The 23,876-nt window shown below is 35.2% G+C and overlaps 1 protein-coding gene across 2 annotated transcripts in view; it reads left to right on the top strand.

Annotated features, from left to right (window-relative positions):
• Nucleotides 1–3,796: 3,796 nt before the first annotated feature.
• ABCA5 (ATP binding cassette subfamily A member 5) overlaps nt 3,797–23,876 on the top strand; it is a 68,075-nt gene continuing 47,995 nt past the window's right edge. The window contains exons 1-10 of one of the 2 annotated variants that reach the window (XM_054573102.1): nt 3,797–3,991; nt 10,468–10,502; nt 10,655–10,771; nt 12,320–12,524; nt 15,470–15,631; nt 16,482–16,570; nt 18,075–18,304; nt 19,959–20,100; nt 20,978–21,166; nt 22,608–22,755. In XM_054573102.1, the coding sequence (XP_054429077.1) occupies nt 10,670–10,771; nt 12,320–12,524; nt 15,470–15,631; nt 16,482–16,570; nt 18,075–18,304; nt 19,959–20,100; nt 20,978–21,166; nt 22,608–22,755 (1,267 nt within the window). In that variant the 5' untranslated portion in view covers nt 3,797–3,991; nt 10,468–10,502; nt 10,655–10,669. The remainder of the gene's footprint in view (nt 3,992–10,467; nt 10,503–10,654; nt 10,772–12,319; nt 12,525–15,469; nt 15,632–16,481; nt 16,571–18,074; nt 18,305–19,958; nt 20,101–20,977; nt 21,167–22,607; nt 22,756–23,876) is intronic. The other variant, XM_054573100.1, reaches the window with a different exon arrangement.

Here is a 23,876-nt window from a genome sequence, read left to right as displayed (position 1 = left end):
GGTAATTCCAGCCCTCAATAATTCCTCTATATTGCTTCATAGTTCACACCACATAGTTTAATAGTGAAACAAATATTATCTTCTATTTGACACTCTTTTTTTTTGGTCTATCAGAATAATTGGTGATTTCTTTACCTTTTTTGTTGAGCTGCAAAGTTGGGGTTCTTGCTAAACAAGAAGGCTAGGAACTCAATATACTCTTGTTGGTTGGGTGAGTTTTTAAACATCAAATTTGGCAATATAGTCTTCAAACATTAATCTCCTTGAATAATTTTTCTGTTTGGAGAAATACAAAGAAAGAATATAATACTTGGAATTCTTTTAAATGCAAGAAAAACAACAACAATAATATTACTACTAGTAATGAAAGCCAAACTAAAACTACCTTCAGAAGTCATTCTCTTCTTCAACCCTCCACCCACTATTAATTAATCATTCCTTAGGCAATTTAGTAACAATCTCAACCACATTCAAGATGGTAGCTTGGAATTCTTTTTTTTTAAAAAAATATTTTATTTATTTATTTTTAGAGAGAAAGGGAGGGCAAAAGATCAGGAGAGAAACATCAATGTATGCTTGCCTCTCACTTGTCCCCCACTGGGAATCTGGGCCGCAACCCAGGCACGTGCCCTGACTGGGAATCGAACCAGCAACCCCTTGCTTTGCAGGCTGGCTCTCAATCCACTGAGCCACACCAGCCAGGGTGGCAGTTTGCAATTCTATTGTTAATATTGTGAAATTCCTTTCTACTTTCTCAGTCAAGGCTACGTTTCTTTATTTGTTTTGCCCTGTTCTGGAAAAAGGTACCAATTTTAAATTATACCTAATTTTTAAAAAAGACTTTATTTTTAGACAGAGGGGAAGAGGGAGGAAGAGAGGGAGAGAAACATCAATGTGTGGTTGCCTCTCATGTGCCCCCTACTGGGGACCTGGCTCGCAAACCAAGCATGGAACCTGACTGGGAATTGAACCAGCAACCCTTTGGTTCACAGGCTGGCGCTCAATCCACTGAGCCACACCAGCCAGAGCAGAAATTATACCTTGTTTAAACCCTAATTTTAGAAACCACATCATTCTCTTGGCACTTTATTTTTAGCTTGTAGAAATGGCAAATGTTTAAGAACTATTAATAATAATGTTTAATAGTAATAGATTTAACAAAATGGTGTATGGCATTTTCAATGTATTGATAATCATGCAAAATAATGTACATCAGGAATACATTGCCTTAACAATTTAGAAATTTTGCTCTTAATTTTGGCATAAGAAATCCATTAAATAAGGCAAGTAAAAAATCAACACAAACAGAATCCATTGTTCATCAGCAGAAGGTTATGGTGTAGGTTGGTATTTAGGGCAGCAAGCCTGCTTCTCTTCCTCTGCATTAAACACTGCCAAAATTTTTATTCACTGTTCATTTTGTTCAGCTAGGCAGCTTGTTAAATTTCAGTCTACAACTTCTATGATCTATGTATTCCCATGTGATTTATTTGTCTCAGAATCTCTTAACGAGGTATGGGGATTTAGGTTGCCACCATGACAACCAGGCATTATGGCTTGTTTGCCATTTCCTAGATACAGAAACTCAGAAAGTAACATCTTCCCTGCAGATGCTTATTTAATACTGGAACCTGGTAACTATGGAAATGTAGACTGAAGTAATGTGGCTAAATTGTTTACAAGGTACATGCAATCTGATAGGCATCCCACTCAAAGAGATGTCACGGCCAATACATTACTCGGTGCAGTCTTTGTAAGTATTCTGTTAGGTTATTCCCACAGCCACATTATCAGTATAATTTTGTCACTCATTCCATAAGAAGAATTTCCCTTTCTCTTTTTAAAGGTATGTTTTGTTGCGTTTGTGGACATTTTGTGGGAATAATAATAACAATAACAGTATTTGCATACTCTTGTACATGTGTTTTCTCATCAGTAGTACTATCATCAACATTTGCTGGACACTTTAATGGATAAAATCTGGAAATTTATATTGATATAAGAAAAAGCTCTTATTCCATACTAGTTACAATTTAAGAAACAGTGCATAAGTAAAATGATATGAACAAGATGTGTGCCATTGAACGGAAACTGAAATCATTTTGTCTAGGGGATGAGAATTTTACAAAATCATTGGTTTTTGGTTTTGAAGGAAGAGTGAAGGCATAAGCAGACAGAATGAATGAGGGAGAATGTCGCAAGGACAAGAAACTCAGGAAACAAACAAAAACTACTTGATCAGTAGTAGAAAAATGAGTAAACTTCTAATATTAAAGTGGGTTAAGGCTACTAGTCAGAAGTACAATTGGAGAGTTGGGGGTGAACGAATAATTCAGTACGACACTTTTACCAAGTTTATCTTTGACCTACATTTATTTATTTGCCCACAAATTGAAGGCCATTAAAAATGTAGTCTTCTGATAGTCAATAATACCGAGATATCGGAGTGTGGAGCCAGGTCAGTGCTGGGGGAAGTGAGAGGACCACCCTGCAGAGGGCATGGTTTCCCGCCCCTTCGCTGTACATCTGAAACTGGTGCACAACGGTAGCGAATGCAAACTGTGATTGAAAAATATAAATAACTAACTAAATAAAATGCAAAAAAAGAGAGTTCTTCTGAATTTGTAACAAAAACATTTTAGATATTCCTAAAGAGAAAAATAAATCATGAATAATTTTCATTACCTGCCTTCTTCAGTATGCGGGTGCAGTTTCTAGGACAGCCTGTTTCCTTTCCCCCAACTTCCACTGCCAGATGTTTAGTCATCATGGATTCTTGCTAAAGCTTTTTGAATTTCCTATTTAATACATATTTGATAGGATAAACAAAACTTGATTCCTTAACTTTTTGGTAGAACTTAGCATTGTGATTGGTGGGAATATTTGGCTTCAATTTGAGAACAAAAACATAGGTAAGTTTAAAAAATACACGATGTACATAGGGTCGACAGAAATGCAAAAAATGATTTAAATTAAATTCCCCAAAGTAAAAAACTGAGCGAAGAAATGTGACCATACAGAAATCAGAAGAGGAAAATCAGTGATGCTAAGCACTATGGGCTTTTCTTTCACGAAAACTTTTGACTACCATTTAGGTCACTTTGGGTAATAAAACTCAAAACATCAGTTTATATTTTTAGCGAAAATAAGTGTGATAGAGACCCTCTCAAGGATACCATGTGCTTCGGTCCTTTTTTTGAAATTCAGGATCTGCCACTTGCCCAGACTCTCAAGAGAACACTTCAGAAACTAAAAGCATCCTCAACGTCCAGATGTCCTAGGTCGGTGTCTGATGTGGGGCCGAGGCAGCGGTTATGAAAACGAGGTCATCGCACCCCAGACGCTGCGGAAAGCAGGGGCCGCGGAGTTCATCAAAACGCAATCCTGGGAGAGGACCTTTCAAACGTCCAGAAAACAAAAAAGAATGGATTCTTAAAACTAGATGTCACCGGGGGAAGCAGCTGCGGTAAGGGCCGCAGGCCAAGGTCACACGGGTTCACCAGCTCTCGACTACAGGCCGGCTGTTTCGGCTTGTGCCTCACCGGGGAGCGCGGTGAGATCCCCACAGAGCTGTCACACGACGCGGGCGCTCTCAGGGCTCCCCGGCGCAGCGGGCGCGCGCGAGGCAGGTCTCCGCTCGCCCTGCTCCTCCCGCCCCTCGGAGCCCCGCCCCCAGGCGCACGCCCCTCGCGGACGCGCTGCCTTCCCAGCCTGCGCCTGGGCGCGCGAGGCGGAGCGGCGGAAGCGCGCGCGTCCTCGGCCCGGTCCTCTAAGAGTCCCGCCCCCAGGTGCGTTCAGCCGGAGGCGGAGCCCTGCTTACGACGCCGAGCGCCTCTTTCTCGGAGCGCAGCCGACCCTGCAGCTCTAGGGGCGCACGGGGTGCAGCAGGGGGAACGCGTGCGCGCCCGCGGGGCCGCACCCTCACGTATTTTCCTCGCATACTGAGCGCGTCCAGGCCTGACTTCGGTGCTGCTCGGGCCTGGACTCTGAGGTGAGGGGGGCGCCGAGGGCAGCGGCGTCTGTGCCTCACCGTGGGGGAAACCACTCCCGGGGGATAAAGAGGTCGAGCCTTGCGGCCGGAGGCGGCCGTTGAAGGGCTGGCGTGAGAGCGGCGGCGGGAGGGGGAAGGGTCGGGGGTCTGAGTTGTGGAGGCAGAGGCGTCGGCCGGAGGCCGAGTGCGCGAGCCCAGGCACCGAGGAGCGATCCCAGCGCGCAGGAACCGCGGTTGGCCGCGGCCGCTGTCAAGGATGCGGTTTGCTTTTCCCAGGGCGGTGGTGTGCGGATGCAGAGGGTGCTGAAGGGGGTCCGTCCGGCACCCAGGACCCGGGACCGGCCGTAGAGAGACCGCGAGGCTGCGTCTGGTTGGACGTGGTGGTGTCCATCCTCAGGGTGTCGTGGCAGACGGCAGGTGTTCTATAGTCAGTTCCCCTGCCCGCAGCCGATCACTAATGAGCTTATTAGTTATTCGTGGCGGGGGGGGGGGCGGTTCGTGCTCCTCACCAGTGTGTGTTGAAGGGAGTCGGGTGAGGTGACAATGCGCACGTCTCGTGGCACGATTTGGGAGGAGATACCCTGATTCCGAAACCCCCAATAAAAGCTGCACGCGTGAAAATATTTCCGCATGTATGAAAGTTAGGCAGGTTGGCGGTCTTGAACTCGGTTTAAAGCGATAGTAGCCCAAGGAGGGTTTGTCCTGGGCTCCCGAGGTTTAGATGTGCATTTTAAAATAAATCTTAAAGAATGAAGACAATCACGTCTACTTTCCATCAAGGACGTTCTGAAGGAGCAGAAGGGGAGAAAAGTATACGTTGGACTCCCGACTGGGAGCCAGGCTCGGTGTTCACTCATTTCATCATGACGGCTGTCCTGGGAGGTTGGAGGTGTTATTCTCGTTGTGCAGATGGAGAAAATGAGCCGCAAAGAGCTTCAATCGCTTATCAAGGTCTCAATCCAGGGATGGCAGACTCTAAATTCTGATGCTTTATATTTTGTGTCTGCCCAAAGAGAGAGATTACATGTTTTTAGGGAAAACTCCAGACCAGAGAGCATTAATTAGGGCTCTTGGGGGAGTCGGGTTAAAATTAAACACAGCATTAATTTTTGAAGATGTGCTGTTTAAGTGTATTTGCCTTCAAACAGGGTTTGCAGAATAGGGGAATATTGCATTCAGGGTAAAAACAAATTTATTAGTACATTTCATGTTTATTTGAATGTCTTATTTTCCGGATATGAAACTATGTGCCAAGAGTACCAAAATGAGTACAATTTATAATCTCTGCCCTTGAGTTTAATTGAGGTGATCTTATAAAATAATTTTGTAATATTCTACAAATTGGTAATCTTCACTAGTGTGTGAATTAATTGGATTAAAATAGTTGTAAGCACAAGCTTTTAGGATCCATTAAGAAAAGATATCGGATAATTTACCATGTTCCCTTGCATTATTACTTTCCCATTCAGCAAGAAATACTGTCATAAAATTTAGGTTAAAACATGTTGACAATCAGCATTCTGTTTTATTATTTACACTATCTTCAGTGAATTTTAAAATAGTAGAGAAGAGAACAGTTATAACTTATTCCCTGTTAAAAGGCTTGATTTTATAGTGCTTTTATTTCATTAGTTGAGAAGCCAGTGTGGCCAGGATTTCTTTCAAGGCATCTGCCTAGCATGTTCGTAACCTCTTCTTCCAAAAAGAAAATATAAGTACCTGATGGGGCAAAAATAGGTATACAGTTGTTCTATGGAAAATAATGCAATAATAATACAAGAATAAACTGAGTTTCGTGGACTCACAACTGTACACATACTTTTGCCCCACCCTGTATAGTTAATAACAGATTCCATTTAACTGTTTATGGCTCAGAAGTCTAATGAACAGTCTTCAGTTTAGTAACATTACATTAGACACAGCGGTAGATAGGTGGGGCATTTTGGAAATTTCTGATAGCTTCAGTTTTCTGAGTGAAGTAGGAATCAGATCATAATCTGACAGTGATTCTGCAGGTGGATGCTTTGGAGGTTTGGGGGTTTGGGCAAGTGAATGGACTAGTGAAATACATGATTGCTAAGCAATTAAACAATCACACTGAGGTATGAAAAGCCCAATAATGGGGTGCTAAATATGGGTGCACAAAATACAGTGTCTGATTTGATTCTGCAAGCTAGGTATTTCACAAACCATTTCCATTACCTGTTTTCACATCTGTTGTAAAACAAGTTGTATCCAAAAAGTTGTATCTGGAGCATACTAGTGCACCTTTTTGCCCTAACTCACTTTGCTTGTGCTTCTGCCATAGTGCAGGTATCCTTGTTCTTCATACAAGTTAAGCCCTTTTAGGAGTAAAACCTCCATATTTTTTTCTCTGCATGGAATTTCATTCCAATCTTTTTCAAGCTCTTTTCCTCCCGTTACAGTGATCACATTATATTACATTTTTATCAATGTGTACAATCAATGACAGTGTCTAACTTATTTTTTGTCATTATGTTTAGTGCATGAGTATCTCAGTAAATGTTAAATGAACTTGCCACTTTCCTTCTTTCTTATTCCTTTAATCCATAACTGGGGTCAGTAGAATTTTTGTAAAGAGCCAGATAATAAATATTTTAGGTTTTGCAGACCATCTAGTCTCTCTTTCAGTCATTTAACTCTGTTGTTTAGCACAAAAGCAATCATAGACAATAAAGAAATGAATGAGCATGTCTGTGTTCCAATAACACTATATTGATAGACATGAAATTTGAATTTCATATAATTTTTGCATATCAGAAATTATTTGATGACTCCCCTCCCCCAAACATTAAAAATGTGACACAACACTCATAACTCATGCTGTACAAAACAGGCTGGATTTAGCCACCACTTCCTCCACTGTAATGTGCAGATCTTTGATCTATATATAAGGACACTCAGCAAGTATTGATGAAATAATTTGCAGGAAGGCAATATTAGTTGTGATATTACCATCGGTGTTAGAGGAGCAAAGATAAGGCAGTTTTTTTTGTTGTTGGAGGTTTTTTTTTTTTGTCAAGGATCTCATGATCAAGTTCAAGATTAAGACATGTAAACAAATAAATAGTGCTGATACAATTTGTTAACTACAGTTATAGTTTATTGGACAAAGACGTGGAACAAAAGAGTGATACAATCAGCTTTATTTAGGTGGACTAGAAGTAACCTCTAACAGCCATCTGTTGGAGATAGGGAACAGTTTCAGTCTTTCTGAGGATCTTTGAGGCTTGCTCAGGTGATTGACCATATCTTTTACCAAGAAGCTATGAACATCAGGATGACTGAATTTCTTTATAGGCTATAATCTGAATTCATTTGTCTCAGAAATAAAACTAATGCATTCCAAATGATTTTTCCCTAGCAATGATTTCTAAAGGTCATGTACATTTTGTATTGCTTAGAACGGTGAAATGTTTTCATAACATGTTAGTGTAGTAATCAACATTTCTTTAATAAATTAATAAATGAATTTTTGATACCAGATTTTGGGTTATGTAACTTCTAGTCTTCAAGTCAATTATTAATATATTACAAAAGGAAGATGGGCTTTAGTGGGCTTTCAATTTTCTTGCAATTTATTAGATTTAGTGTGAATTATTTTATCTAGGAAAGCACTCACCTAGGAAAGTTACATATTTGATGAATTCTTTAATGATATTAGGTGCTTAAAACTTACCTAATTATTATTTAAAGCTGTACAGCAAACTTAATGCATTCCCCAGGTACACTGTGAAGCAGTACAAAGTAACTTTTAAAAAATTTTTAAATTTTATACCCTTATTCCTCTGTTTTTGTCATTGTTCTTTACCTGTTAAGCATTGGGTTTGTTAGAGTTTTTGTTTTTGTTTTTTACATACCCCTTCCATCTCTTTTCAGGTAGGTTTTGCTCACAAAACCTAGTGACTAAATTCCATAATCACTGAGCTCTCAGGCCTAATGCTGTGCTGGCCACAGTTTTGGTTTCAATAAATATTGTTGAATAAATAGATAAATGAGCTGTTATATTTCTTATAAGCAAACAAAATAGCAAAAGCTTCAGAGAAAAATAGTTCTCCATCAGAATTATATTCTCTTCCCCCCAAATTCTCCACATATTTTAGATCTGGGATTGGGTAAAGGACAGTATCTGCAATACATATGTATGGCAGGAGGAATAAAGGCTGAAAAACAGTTTGGGGAGAAATTTTCTGAGCAAACATGACTCAGAAAATTAAATCATGTTAAAGAGTTTTAAAGGTACTGCATTGGTAAGAGTTTGAGTCAGAACTACATAAGATATTGTAAGTTTTCCAAAAATTATATGTTAAAGAAAGCTATTAGATGTTTTATTGTATTTCAGTTGTGAACTTGCACTTTCAAGGATCATCTTCTAATACATGTTGCAAAAAAGAAGGTCTTATATATGTTGTCCACTCAAAAACCTGCTCTTCACCGTGTGGCCCTCTCCGCCATTTCCAACTCTGCCACGCGCTGCGTGAACTATATTATCAGCGAACTTCTGGATACTGTCTGCTTGATTCTGTTCTCACTTCCAGGCAGTGTTACACGTGGGACAGTCCAAGCATTCTTTACTGCCTTTTCCTTTTATTCTTTTGAACACCAATTACTGGAGCACTTTTTTAATAGCTGCTTTAAAGTTTTTGTCAGATAATTCCTAAATCTTGGCATTGGCTTCTGTTGATTTTCATTTCTTAAAAGAGTTGATATTTTCCACATGCTTCATTTGCCAAGTAATTTTGAATTGTAAGAAACTTGTGAGTTTTGTTTTATTCCTATAGAGAGTGTTGATATTTTCTTTTAGCCTGCTGTCAGCCTCGTTAGGTTCAGGTTGCAGGTTTCTACCCACACTCTGAGCTGTGGCTCTAATTTCAGTTTTCTTTTTTTCTTTTTCTTTTTTTTTTTTGATTAACAAATACAATTGTTTTTCACATCACATGGTACATGTGAAAGTGCTTGAAGTAAGGGGGATCACTTAGTTATTAGCTCTTGCTACATCAAGTACTAAAATCATTTTTGGTGGAGATGACAGGCATTCCTTGGCTAATTTTGTATCTTGTTATTGGCATGTCACCGAAGTCCAAGTATGCTAACATCCACGGGCTATTAAACGTTTAATAATTTATTCACTCATCCACCTATTTATTAATCTCACAAATACTTCTGAAGAGGAATTTGGAGTGGGAAACATTGTTCAGTTTAGGCTTTTGGAGAATTTTCTTGGGGTTGGGAGGGAGACTTGACTCCCAACATTTGCCTACACTATTTTCTGTCCAAAATGCCTTCAATCCACATCTTGAGCCGGTAAAATTCTACTCACCTTTCAGTGCTTGCTTGAATATTCTTTCCTCTCAGTAGCCAGCCCTTGCTTCCACACCAACTAAGGAGTCCATCTGCATGCCCACCCCAGCTCTGTCAGCCTACATTTCTCATGGCACCTGTCACTTGGATGTAAAGTAGCCTGCTTGATAACCTGCCTCTTTGATTCTGGTTCTCAAAATGTGGTCTAGGTGCCAACAACATCAAAACCATCTGGTTTATTAAAAATTCACATTTGTTGACTGTTGTCAGACTTGAGGGGAAAATGTGTAAAGTGGATTGTACAAATTTTTTAGGTGATTTTTATATGCTATAAAGTCTGGAAACATTCTTTTATCCTCTCAGCCCCCTGAAGAACGGGCAAGCACATGAAGTAGTAGGCATTCATGGAATGAAGGAATGCAAGAATTAATGAATTATAATCGTAAGAAATAAGTGCTAAGACCATGTAGCAAGAACATTCCTAAAGACTTTGACTTATAGCTTTGTTGGTATAGGATTTCAATCAGAAGGCTTTGCAGTACAGTTTGGATCTGTCCTCTGTGTGACAGCCAGTGATGGGTCTGGATGTGAGCAGTGGTCTGACATGTTCAGTTCCTCAGGTTTTTGGTACACAGAATAGGATTAGATCCGTGTATACCCCGTTTAGTGGTCAGTCCAGGAATTAATAGATAACTTCACTGTTCTTTTTCCTAAGCTCCTTTTTATTTGCCCTCCCTGCCCCTTTCCTCTTTTCCATCCCCCAGCCAAAACGCTATGGTTTATTTGCATCATCGGGTTACACATACATACTTCTGCCACCACATCCCCGGCATCCTGGGGCCTGTGGTGGGAGGTAGAGAAGGAAACCGAATTTGGCCCCACCATTTTGGAACCATAGCTCCACTTAATGGAGAAAAAGGTTCCCCAGCATTTAGAGTTTTGGCTGCAGTAAACTTTCGTTAGTGCAGTTTAGCACTACTGTCATGGGATTACTTGGGGACAGGGTCACAAGAGAAAGTAGAAAAGAAGAAAAGATTGGTGCCCTGGTGCTTGCTTCTACTACATTCCAGGGAAAAAGTGTAAGCTCACTGTTGGTTGGGAGTAGTTACAATTCTGGTTCACTCTTGTTTCACATGCTGCGGTTTACTTTCCAGGGCTTTCAGATCGCCATTACGTGCCTTCTGTCCAGGTAGGAGACACAGCCTGGAGTATGCTTAACTTCATCTAACCTGAGACTGAGACATTTGTCTGTTTTGCCATTAAAAGTGGCATGTTCTTAATTGTGTGGTTCTGTTTTATATTTTTATTTTTATGTTTTTTTAGTCTTCCCCCCTTTAATAGCCTGGTTCAGGAAACATGGCTACTGCAATTAGGGAGGTGGGAGTTTGGAGACAGACCAGAACACTCCTACTGAAGAATTACCTAATTAAATGCAGGACTAAAAAAAGTAGTGTCCAAGTAAGTTAAATGTTTTGTTTTTTTTCTTATGTCTTATTGCAGTTTATTTTGCTTCCATCTTTAAGAGATATTTACTTTGCTGGATACATTTTTATCATAACTTTGTATTTTTAGATTCTTGTAATTTGCTTGTGAAGTAAAAAAGTTAGCCACAGCAAAGAACCTAAATTACCAGTTTTCTAAATGTTAAAAATTCTAATGATTCTTAAATTTAATTAATTTCTGATGTTAGTGCTTAATTTTGAATTTTTAGGCATGCATTTCTCAAGTTGCATGAAATGAAAAATAAACTTCACAATGTTGTAGAACATTAAACTTCAAGGTTTTTTCCCCATAGTTTCCCATCTTTTGGTCTCTGGATTGAATTACCTAATATTACTAAAATTATATCATATATTTGTTTAAAGTAATGTTTTAAAACATACATTACTTTAAAAGGTAAAAGAAAGAACACCGGCTAACCAGTTATTAATAATTTTAAAGGACGAAAATATATTGTTTATCTTCTCCTGAAATCAGAACAATTAAATAGTAAGATGAAATAATAGCTAGTTCATCCCTATAAAAGTGGACTGTTCAATTTACTTAGGTATGATTAAAGCATGAGTTTTAATTTAGAATTAAAGACATTTTTATGGTGGTCTCTATTAGGCATGTTTGGTAAGTTATTTTAAATAAAGTAGATGAGTGAATTTATTTTATATTTTATTGTATTTTATATTTATGTTTACATATTGGTTTGTCTTTTTATTATGTAATTTAAATTTTAAAATACTGGGTTAGCCAAAAAGTCTTTATTTTTTTCCATAAAATAAAAGATAATGTTTTTCATTTTCACCAATAAGTTTATTGATTTGGTATTTTGAGCATGTCAGCTATGTCCTGTGTGGTGTAATGTTGATTGTTCTCAATAAATGTCTCGATTTGATCGCTATCAACTTCAGGAGGTCTACCCGACAACCATAGACCATTGTCCACTAAGAAGTCTCTAGCACGAAACTTTGCAAACCACTTTTCACATTCTTGATCAGTCACAGCACCTTCTCCATACACTGCACAAATCTTTTTTTGTGTTTCAGTTGGCGTTTTTACCCTTCTTGAAATAATTAAGCATAATGTGCTAAAAATGTAGTACATTTTCTCCCATCTTCAATATTAAAATGGCTACAGAAAAATTCACCATTTTCGATACTTTTTGTTAACTACACACTGATATGACAGCTGTCCCAAGACAATCTAACAAATTGCTTCAAATGAAGTTAAAGACAACTAAGTGGTACTGGAGCCATCTTATGGAAAAAACCAAACGAACTTTTTGGGCAACCCAATATTGCAGTAAAACTGAATGTAAAGGAAAAGTAATATGTCTTTAGGTTAGGTGAGATGTTCAACACAATATTTCTTTTAGGATAGAATTGCTTTTACTTTTTGTACTTAAGAAAAGTGCTAATTTCTCATGCTTTTTTCTTAGTTATATTATTTGCATGAAAATCATTAATTTTGTTGCCATTGTTATATTTCATAATTATTTTGTTTTCTTTATTATAGGAAATTCTATTTCCACTATTTTTTTTGTTTTGGTTAATATTAATTAGCATGATGCATCCAAATAAGAAATACGAAGAAGAGCCTGATATGGAACTTAACTCTATGGACAAATCCGTTCTCTCTAATCTAATTCTTGGATATACTCCAGTGACTAATACTACAAGAAACATCATGCAAAAGGTTTCTACTGATCATCTTTCTAATGGTATCGTGAGCTTCTATACATATTTTATCTGTTACAGAAAGCCTCTGCAGTATTTTTCCACTTGTTTTATTGAGTAAATAACATCTTTAATTCTTGGAGCATAGTATAGTTTCACCAAAATATAGTTTTATAAAACTATTAAAATCATTTAATTCTTCTGCCTTATTTTTCTTGTGAAACCCTTACTTTACATTTTTGATAATAGGAAGCATTATTTATTTATTTATTTAACCCTCACCTGAGGACATGCTTATTGATTTTAAAGAGAGGGGAAGGAAAGGGGAGAGAGAGGGAGGGAGAGAAACATCGATTGGTTGCCCCTCACATGTGCCCCACCTGGGGACTGAACCTGCAATCTAGGTATGTGCCCTGACTGGGAATCAAACCTGTGACCCAAACCTGTGATCTTTTGGTCTCCTGGACGATGTTCCCACCAAGTGAGCTACACTGGCCAAGGCTAATTTTTTTAAAAAAAATATTTTATTTATTTTTAGAGAGAGGGGAAGGGAGGGAGACAGAGGGAGAGAAACATCAGTGTGTGGTTGCTTCTCACATCCCTGCTACTGGGGACCTGGCCTGCAACCCAGACATGTGCCCTGACTGGGAATTGAACCAGCGACCCTTCAATTCACAGGCTGGCGCCCAATCCACTAAGCCACACCAGCCAGGGCTAATTTTATGTTTCAATAGTTTATACTACTAAGCCGTTTTTAAAATAAGTATATTTATACAGAATAAAAGATTTGAAGGAACATTTCATTTTGATTTTGTCTCATATAATAAAGAAGCTGGAAATATATGATTAAGATTATAAAGCAGTGACCTTTTCAGATTGCCATGCTTATTTCTGGAGGTATATGATGTAAACCAAAGAAGTACTTAGTTTTGGAGACTCTGATTGTTGCTAAGCACCTAAGTCTATTTTTCTCATTTCATACTTTTCACAAAGAAATGGGTTAGAAAACAGTGTAATCAGTGAGGTACTAATGTGTCTAACGTGGCTGAGAGAGAACCTGAGGCAGAAACTGGAAAAAGTGACAGAAATGTTCATACTGTGATGATTGATTTAATGAAATGCTCAATTGTAGAAAATAACAGATTAACATGTCTTATATAGGATAGATATAGTTAACTTGTAGTATATGTTATTATTGGATATATGTTACATTATTGGATAGTGTATCATTGAACAGAAGATGTTTATACAATTCAGGAGTCAAATAACTTTTCCCACAATTTCTTTTTTGCTTATTGCTACTTAATATTTTTTACCAAACATGTTTCTTATTGGTATATAACATGTTTGTTGTTTTATTATATTAAGCACAAGTAGCATGGATAGCAATAAGAATTTAGCATACCAGCTCAAAATCTGATCAGAAATGTTGAGAAGAGAATTCATTGGTAAATCTAAGTAGGAGAAAACATACACACCAAGGAAATTCAAGTCAACGTATATCAACTTCAATGCCAAAATAGTAGAAACATGTATAGGTTTTTAAAAAAACATTTATTTTTAAGGAGGGGAAGAGAAGGAGAAAGAGGGGAGAGAAACACCAATGTGCAATTGCATTTCATGCACCCCTTGCTGGGGACCTGCCCCGTAACCCAGGCATGTGCCTTGCACTAGGAATCAAACCAGTGACACTTTCGTTCTCAGGCTGGCACTCAGTCCACTGAGCTACACCAGTTAGGGCTATAGGTTTTTTAAAAGTTACGTATTTTTAACAACCAAACTATCCGAAAGTGGGTTACACATAAATGCATGGTAGCATGACTTGAGAGGATGTTGAACTAAACACCCTTCTCATCCAAATCAATCCTGGAGTTGCATGTCCACCTTAAAAGTCTGGAAAATCACGATAATTAACATTTAAGTAATGCTTTGTAATTGACAAAGCATTTTCATATTTGTGGCTACATTTCATATTAACAACCTTGTGTGATTAGATAGATATTGTGGATGAGGATACTAAAGTTTGGAGAATTGTTTACCTGTGCTCACACAGCTAATAAATAATAAAGTTACATACTAATCCTATGTTCTTTCCACTTCACCACATGTTCTGAAGCTCTGTACTGAAAACTGATTTCTTGTAAATAAAATCTCAAGAAAATATTTGAACATTAGGGTTAGCTGATGTGAAAGGAGCTGAATGATGACTATGGTATATTCTTTATATATCTTCCAAGAAAAAAACAAGCAATATTGGGTTTAAGTGGCAATTTTTATTCAAAGAAGAGTCACATCATAGTTACTAAATTACATATTTAGTATCTGAGAAGGATTATGGAATTTTCTTCATAAGAAGAAATATTTGATAAGCCAGTCAGAGAAAGACAAGTTCCATATGATTTCACTCATATGTGGAATCTGATGAACAAACTGACTAACAAGCAAAATAGGGACAGAATCATATAGAGTAGGTGGGCGGCTTTGGCTGGCGTTTAGGGGATGGAGGGATCCAGCAAAAAAGGAAAAAGAAAAGAACTCATGGATATGGACAACAGTATGGTGATTACAGGGCGGGGGAGGGGGAGGCAGGTGGGTGGAGGTAGAAGAGGGTATGGGGGGATAGATGGTAATAGAAAAAAATACAATTAAAAAATACTTGAAAATAAGATATTCACTCATTTATCAAGGAGTTATTTGTATCGATTTATTTGGAGATAGGTCAGTGAACTAACAGCACATATCACATATGAAGTGTATACTCTTACCATCCTAATATTTATTACACTGACATAATTTATGTAATTAAATAACAGTTAAATAGTGTGTGTAAAATTATACTGTTTGGCTTTTTTAAGTATGTTTTAGAAGGGCTCTATTTTCTAAGAAGCTAGAGCATAAAACAAATGTTTATAAAATATTACACATTTATCAAATATAATGGTAAATTTGGTCTATTGTGAGTTAACTATATTGTTATAATATTTTATAGTCATAATTACCGAAGAATATACAAATGAAAAAGAATTGCTAGCATCCAGTCTTTCTAAGAGCAACAACTTTGTAGGTGTGATTTTCAAAGACTTCATGTCCTACGAACTCCGTTTTTTTCCTGATATGATTCCAGTTTCTTCCATTTATATGGATTCAAGAGGTAAATAGTCCTAAAAAATAATTGAAAATTAGTTATTGCTGCTCCTAGTTCATATGCAAAATTTTAATGGGGTCCAGCATTGGCATTTTTCAAATATTTAGATAAGAAAACTCTCAAGTGTAGTGTAAAAATTTGTACGTATACTCAAATAACTACCTATCTACATCTGCATATATAACATATATAACATCCATTTTCATTTGCTACATTTATACATCAAATATAGTAACAAAATGAATGTATCTTTAATTGTAAGACTTTATAAATCTGTATTTTTTTCTCCATGTAGTTGTTTTCAGAAATGATATATTACATATCTGAAACTTCAAAGTTTTCCACCAGCAAACTTTGTTAGTTTTATGTTTGAAACATGGAAAATTGCTCTCAATGGTTAAACCTATGAAGAGATATATTAGCAATAAACATTTGTCACTTTGCTAACTACTGAATATGTAACTTGATTCCAAAAAACTCTTAGAGAATTTTTTTTCTCTTGTCTTAACCTGGACTTGTCTTTGCATCTGGAAATGCTTTGAAGCTAAGTCATTATAGAATAACTTACGTTAAAATAGAAAAGTGACTTATTTTAGATAACTATGTGTACAATTAAATTCTTTCCATTTGTTTTCATTTACCATTAATCATCCTAACACATGTTAATGTACTTCAAAAATTTCAAATAAACAATCAGTAGAGTGATATTATTTGTCTTCGAAGATAATTGCTTATTTTCTTTGGTCCTGTATAGGTTGAGTAATCATATTACTTTGGGAAACCTTCATATGCTTTCTTTAAAAAAAGGCATTTGCAAGTCTTGCAAAACCTTATGTCTCACATTTTCCTCCCGTAGCTAGCTGTTCAAAATCATGCGAGGCTACTCAGTACTGGTCCTCAGGATTCACAGTTTTACAAGCATCCATAGATGCTGCCATTATACAGGTAAGTATGAAGAAAAATAAAGCCAAACCATATTTTAACAATTATGCCCTAAGTCTTTACAATAGGCTTTGGTTTGACTCCTGTCAAATGTATAAAATACATAACTTATTACAACTCCTTTAAGAAAAAAAGATACCTGAAATTCTCTGTTTGAAACCCACACTTATTGGATGGTTTCCTAGCATATGAATCAGTATTCTACATAGCTATATTATTTTATCTGGATTGACCATAGGTAATAGTCATGAAAGATCTGTATTTGCAGATGTTTCCCCTTGAATAAAAATAACTTAAAGAAAGTAAACATCTTTGTCTTAATTATAATGGTAGGTTTTTTTTAATTTAAGAAACTTGTATCACTTACTTGCCAAACATTATTATAAATTATATACTAATATTAACCAGTTTAATCTTTACCAACCCTATGAAATTGGTGCTGTTGTTATGTCCATTTTATATACAAAACTGAAGCATAGGGAAATTAAGTGATTTTTCCAAAGCTTAGTTAATTAGTGGCAAAACTAGTTCAAACTATGGCTTCTGGGCTCTCAAGCCTGTGTTTTAATTCTATACTGCTAATTGGACTGCATACACATGTGACAGTTATATTTTAAAGACATGCTTAGACCTGATCCAGTGTTTCACATTTTTGTGAAAATGAACAGGAGACTTTGAACAGAAAAACTATTTCTGTTAGTTGTCAGACTGCTACATAGTAAAATGGCTATCATAATGCCTTGTTTGGCAGATTGTTTTAAGAACCAAATGAGATGATATATATAGAATTGTCTTATAAACTCCCACACATGGTATATGTATTACAGATATGTGATACTACACAAATTCAATAATTCAAAAGTTTTAAGGTAAAGACATTGAAATATGCGATATATCACTTTGCTGGTGTTTTAGTACTTACTTGTGTTTGGGCCAAAGACCTTAACCATCTACAAACCAGACCACACTGGATGAATAGGCCAAGAAGATCTCATTTTAGACATTCAGTTAAATGTTAGGTGGAAGTATCATAGGGCATAGTTTTATTATTCTATTTATACGTGCTAAACATATATATTTTTTTAAAACAATAGGACATACTATTTACTTTAAAAAATTCTATTTAGATGAACATTTTTAATGAGTCATTTTTTATGGTACTAATAATCATTCTTTAATTTCTCAATTTTATAAATGCATATTTTTAATATACACAAATAATTGCCTGCTTAAAATAGTAATTGAAATTTTATTTTCTTTGACAAAATATTTTATCAAAATTTGTATACTTTCCCAACTTATGACATTAAACTTGATAGTCTTTTTCCAGAATGAATAAAATCAGTACTCTATTGTGATATTAGGGTCGATAACTTTATTTCAGGTGTATAGCTTCTTGAGGACTGTATTTGTACTAGGTTGTTGACTAAATTTTTGTGTTTATTAAACTTTGTTGGCTATAGTCAGAACAAAATTAATTGAATGTATTTACATTTTCCAATTATAGTTGAAGACCAATGTTTCTCTATGGAAGGAGCTGGAGTCAACTAAAGCTGTTATTATGGGAGAAACTGCTGTTGTAGAAATAGATACCTTTCCCCGAGGAGTAATTTTAATATACTTAATAATAGCATTTTCACCGTTTGGATACTTTTTGGCAATTCATATCGTGGCAGAAAAGGAGAAGAAGTTAAAAGAGTTTTTAAAGATAATGGGTCTTCATGACACTGCCTTTTGGTATGTTATTAAAAGTTTATTCAACATGATTAATAATTAAATATACAAATATCCAGAATTTTAATTTTGTTATTCACCTGACTTGATAAGAAGGGTACTTATCCTGTTTTCTTACAATGATTGTCTTTGTTTTAAAATTTGAGACTATTAAACAAGCTTCAGAAATTGATTGGCTTGTTTTAACATAAGAAAAGTGCGATTTGCAAAGTATGGTAAGACTACATCTTTAAATTTTATTTCACATTTTGTTTGAATCAATGAAGTGTGTGCCATGTATTTCAGTGTATTTTTCAGTGCATAGACTATATGAGGTCTTGGAAAGTTAGAAATTAATTGCTTAGTATAGTTCTCCCCCAATATCATAGCATATACATGTTATTAAAAACTTAGTTAAAATGATTGAAGTTTGTGTACATAGTTCATAGACTTTTTTCCTGAAGAAAAGTTATTTGTGTGAATTACGATGAAAATATACAAATAATTTATAGAGAAACAAGTGAAGAAAAATATTTTCACAATTTTTACAAATGAGCGCTTTTTATACAATGGTAATTTTATAGACACATGCATTTTTACTAGTAATTGTAGGTTTATTTTCCTTACTTTCCCCAATATGTTGTAAGAAATTTATTTTGACCTCATTTAGGGAAAAAGGTTAGTATATTTTGGGAGGAAATTTAATAAGCATGTGAGTTGGCATTCTAGTCCATTTTATATAATTTTATTCCATTTAGCCCAATGCAACAATTAATTATAACACTTTACCTAATGGGATTATTGTCTATAACATATTTTCTTTGTTTCTTTTTTTTCTCCTGTCATTTTAGTAGTGATTGGTTTTTAAGGTGCATTGGATTATTAAAGTACTTTGTGAGGAAACAGTAGTGGGAAGAATTTAGGCAAATCAATCGGTGCCTCAGTTTTACCTCTGTAGAATAATGCATTCAATTTTGGTAATGTAGGTCTCCTTTAGCCTTATTTCAGTGATTTTTATGATAGCATACATAAAATCATGATCTATTAACTTGAAACATAAAATAAAATGAAACTAAATGCTGTAGAAATTCCACTGAGCTCCAGTTCAAGGAGGATTTTCAAGCAAGTACAGTGAATCCATTGTTGACCTTCTTGATCTGATGTGTAAATATGTAGTAATTATGTTGTTGATTGGTGAGATGGTATTTATTGTTTAAACTGCCATGAGTGATAAGAGGTTTTATCGTAGCACATGCCATAAAGAAAATTGTTAGTCATTAAACTCTTGTATTTTAAGAAAATCAGAAACGTTGTTATTGAACTTTTGAAATATTAGATTTAAATTAATTATGAATTATTACTAATTTGTTTTTTGACTCTTGCAGAGATAATCAGCATTTCATCTATGTATCAGTAACATGTAATTCCATGTGTAATATGTAACAGTATGTGTGTTATTACACATGTGTAATTGGTTAATACTGTAACCAATACTGTATTTTAATTACTTATAAGAGCATTAATTTTCAGTAAAAGAACATACATAGAAATGAACAGATTGACTTAATTTTAAGGGTAAAGTGGTTGAAATAAAGATGAAATTTTATTTAATGTGTTTTGTTTTTAACTGTTAAAACCTATGCTTTTAAATGTAAATGTATTTGTATTCACATTTTAGGCTTTCCTGGGTTCTTCTGTATACAAGTTTGATTTTTCTTATGTCCATTCTTATGGCAGTCATTGCAACAGCTTCTTCCTTATTCCCTCAAAGTAGCTGCATTGTGATATTTCTACTTTTTTTCCTGTATGGACAATCATCTGTAAGTATTTCAACTTGAAATGTGAATAAAGTATTGCCAAAATATTTGGTTAATATAGCAAGGTCTTATTCTTTATTTATAGTCACTTTTCCCAAGAAAGAAAGATTATTACAAGGTTCTGATAAATGACTTAAATACAGCATTGTTGTACCTCCATGTTTTTAGGAAAGGTACAAAATAGTCTCAGGTTTAAATATAACTTGTTTTCATCTGATACGTTTCACATACAAATCCTTTAAGTCTTTTACTATCTTCATACAACATGTATAATTAAGATTCTGTAGTAGTAGACTTGTTTTTCATTTTCCTGAAATTTGACTCTTTTGAGTTCATTTATATTATAAGATGATGTTGTATAAAGATATGTCTTTGTAAATACAGCTCTTACTCATTTGGTATATTGGCAGAATGCTTGCTGTTAATGACCAACCTTTGTCTTAAATGGTTCCGGTTTCCATTCTGACTGGTTTATGTACCCATGCTCTAGCAGTTGTTAAATATCTGACTGTCACCTCTTTTCTTTGACGTAATAATTTACATATAATTCATACACTTCTTTACATAATTGCCCAGTTTTTAATCGGCTTTGTCATATCGATACATAAAATTTTAAAGATGGTGCTTGTATTTAAAAGCTTATTTATTGTTTTCTTCATGTAGTACACATCTAACTGCAGAAATGCCTAGCTGTTTATGGTTGATAGAGTGCAGGCGATCATGTTTGCTTATTATATACATCATATGTCAGTTTAAATTCTTAAATGTATATTATTATTTTTATGAAAATAAAATGCCAGAGCATTTAGAAATTAAAAGTATTTGTTTTAGTACGAGTGTATATGAACAATGCATTAACTTTAATATTTATATTTTATAGGTATTTTTTGCTTTAATGCTGACACCTCTTTTTAAAAAGTCAAAACATGTGGGAATAGTTGAATTTTTACTCACTGTGGCTTTTGGATTTGTTGGCCTTTTGATAGTCCTCATGGAAAGTTTTCCCAAATCATTAGTGTGGCTTCTGAGTCCCTTCTGCCAGTGTACTTTTTTGATTGGTATTGCACAGGTAGGTGATATATTTATGTTGCTTTCACTAAACATTTTCTTTTCTGTTTCATACAGGATGTTATACTACCATGAATACTACCTTTGATTTGAAAAAAAAGAAAAGTCAACATGAGAAAGGAATGATATTTGAATACTGGAGTACCTTTTATTTTGGTTTCATTTATATTTTCTCCATTTTTAGTTTATATTTTCTGTTTATAAGTTTTCCACATCTACTTCAGTGTATCTCAGCAATCTAGTCCATTGCAGTAACTCAGTTTGTTAGAAGTCATTAGTTTAAGCATCAAGTCATTTAGATTGCTTTATGGCCTGGTTTCATTGCTGCCTGATATAAAATAATCTCAAACGTGTGCCTGGAGAAAATTCTGTGTGGAGGAGAACAAATTTTTCATGACTGTAATAGTAGAATAAGTAGACCTGGTGGATTTTATTGGTCTAGGATCCATGGGACCATGTCATTCACCTAAATTATATTTAGATTTATAAATTTGATTTTTATTAGTTTTTAAAGGAACTGCCAGCTTCTTAGGTAAAAATTCTTATAAGGAGCTGTTTGATGTAACAAAATTAATATGGTTAATGTAAAAGAAAAAATGTAACTACTTAGTATAAGAGATTATTCATGTTGGCTGGGTAGAATATTCTTATTTGTGAGAATTAAGATAGATTATTTATAACAATATTGAGTTAAACAAATTTTAATTACTTAAGATGTAAGAGTTGATGATATATATTTTGGAAGTTCACTGAGTCCCCTTCCCTTGGGGAGACGGAATTACAGATTCACAGGTTTTTGTTGTGAGTGGAGGGGACTTCTCATCTCCTTCATTTCACAGATGAGGAATCTGAAATTCAGAATGGTAAATTAAAGTTTATTCAGTTCATGACAGGTCTAGAACCTAAATGAGGCCCCAAACTCTAGTATGTTTCTTTCTGCTTTATCACATATATTTACTATGAATAATTTAATATTTATGTTAATAATTATGTTAATTAATTGTAGTATCTTCTATCTTTTCAGTATTGAAAAGATGCTGACCATAATTTTATCCCCTAATGCTTAATTTGTTTGCGTTCTATGTGGACCATAACCCTTTTTGTATTAGTATTAACATCATACTTATATTTACTTCATTTGATAATCATAGTATTAAGAATTAAATGCCTCAGAGGGGATGTATACTATATACTAGTTTTAGAAACACATTAAAAACATGATTGAAATGGATTACTGTGATAAACTCATACTTTGGTAAAGTTCTGTTTTCTTTATGATTTATATCTCTAATTGGGTAGACTTTAATCTGCTAAAAGACCTAGTTTGATTACTGTCATTGTGGATATAAGGAGTAACTCTAAGCATCTAAGCAGTGTTAACTTTTGCTTACGGGTGTTTTTAATCATTTTTATATAATAAAGTTGGTGTTTCTGTTTTTTAGGTTATGCATTTGGAAGATATTAATGAAGGTGCTTTATTTTCTAATATGACTGAAGGCCCATATCCTCTTATTATTACTATTATTGTTCTAGCACTTAATAGTATATTCTATGTGCTCTTGGCTGTTTATCTTGATCAAGTCATTCCAGGTAAGCAGATACTTACTGGTTTTAACTTTAAAGATTTTTAGGACTTTTTTTGTCTGCATAGGGTAAACTTTATTTCTTTCTAGCCAGCGTACCCAAATTATATTCATGTTAAAGCTTTTAATTTAATTTTATTTATATATATTTATATATATATATTTTGTACCTTATATCCTAACGACTAGTGAACATAGGAAAGTTGTGTAAAAAGAGAGCAGATTGTTTTGAAAATCCGAAGTCCCTAACTGAACTTCTTAACTTCCCTATGGCAATTTTCTTTGGCTATACTGTTTCATTATTTTACCGTCTAAGGTCCAGAACTAAGAAGCAGTGTTGCATCTCCTACCATTCCCCACAGTGCCTTTCCTGTATCTGTAGTAGCAATTTTCAACCATTGTGCTGCAAGAATATTTAGAACATGCAATATTTGACTGTTTAGTCAGAGGCACTGACCTCTTTTCCCTTAGATTGTCAAATTAAAAAATGACTACAGACAACATAGCAAATAGTGTGAATGAATCAAAATTATAACTTTCTTTTTTTTTGTCAGATTGGAAAAAATATATTTTTCGAGGTGCTGCAGAATTTTAGTAATTAGTTTAATGTGTGCCATGAGATAAAAATCATTGAAAGTCACTGATCTACTATAGATTAAAAATATTATTAAATACCCAGTACCCCCTTTACTTTTCTCCTGAAGTTCCTCATTACTTTTGTCTATGTTCCAGACCTGCACTGTTTTATACAGCAACCGCTGGACTCACGTGGCTTTTAAAATTTTTTCTTCTTTTAAATTTTTTTAAATCCTCACCCGAGGACATGCTTATTTATTTTAGAGAGAGGAGAAGAGAGGGAGAAACAGAAGGAGAAAAACAGCAATCAATTGCTCTTGTATGCATGCCAACCAGGAACTAAACCTGCATCCTGGGCATGTGCCCTGACTGGGAATTGAACCAGCGACCTTTTTGTTTACAGGATGATGTTCCAACTAACTGAGCCACAGTGACCAAGCCATGGCTTTTAAAATTTAAATTAATTAGAATTAAATAAATTAACAATTCATTTCTTGTAGTACAAGCCACATTGCAAGTGCTAGTAGCCCTATATGACTGTTACCATATTCA

This window comes from Pteronotus mesoamericanus, unplaced genomic scaffold (assembly GCF_021234165.1).
Source record: "Pteronotus mesoamericanus isolate MK-2021 breed Mesoamerican mustached bat unplaced genomic scaffold, CSHL_Meso_final contig_246, whole genome shotgun sequence".
Classification (NCBI taxonomy): Eukaryota; Metazoa; Chordata; class Mammalia; order Chiroptera; family Mormoopidae; genus Pteronotus; species Pteronotus mesoamericanus.
Note: the sequence above shows the minus strand (reverse complement) of the source record. Positions and strands in the feature narration are given on the sequence as shown.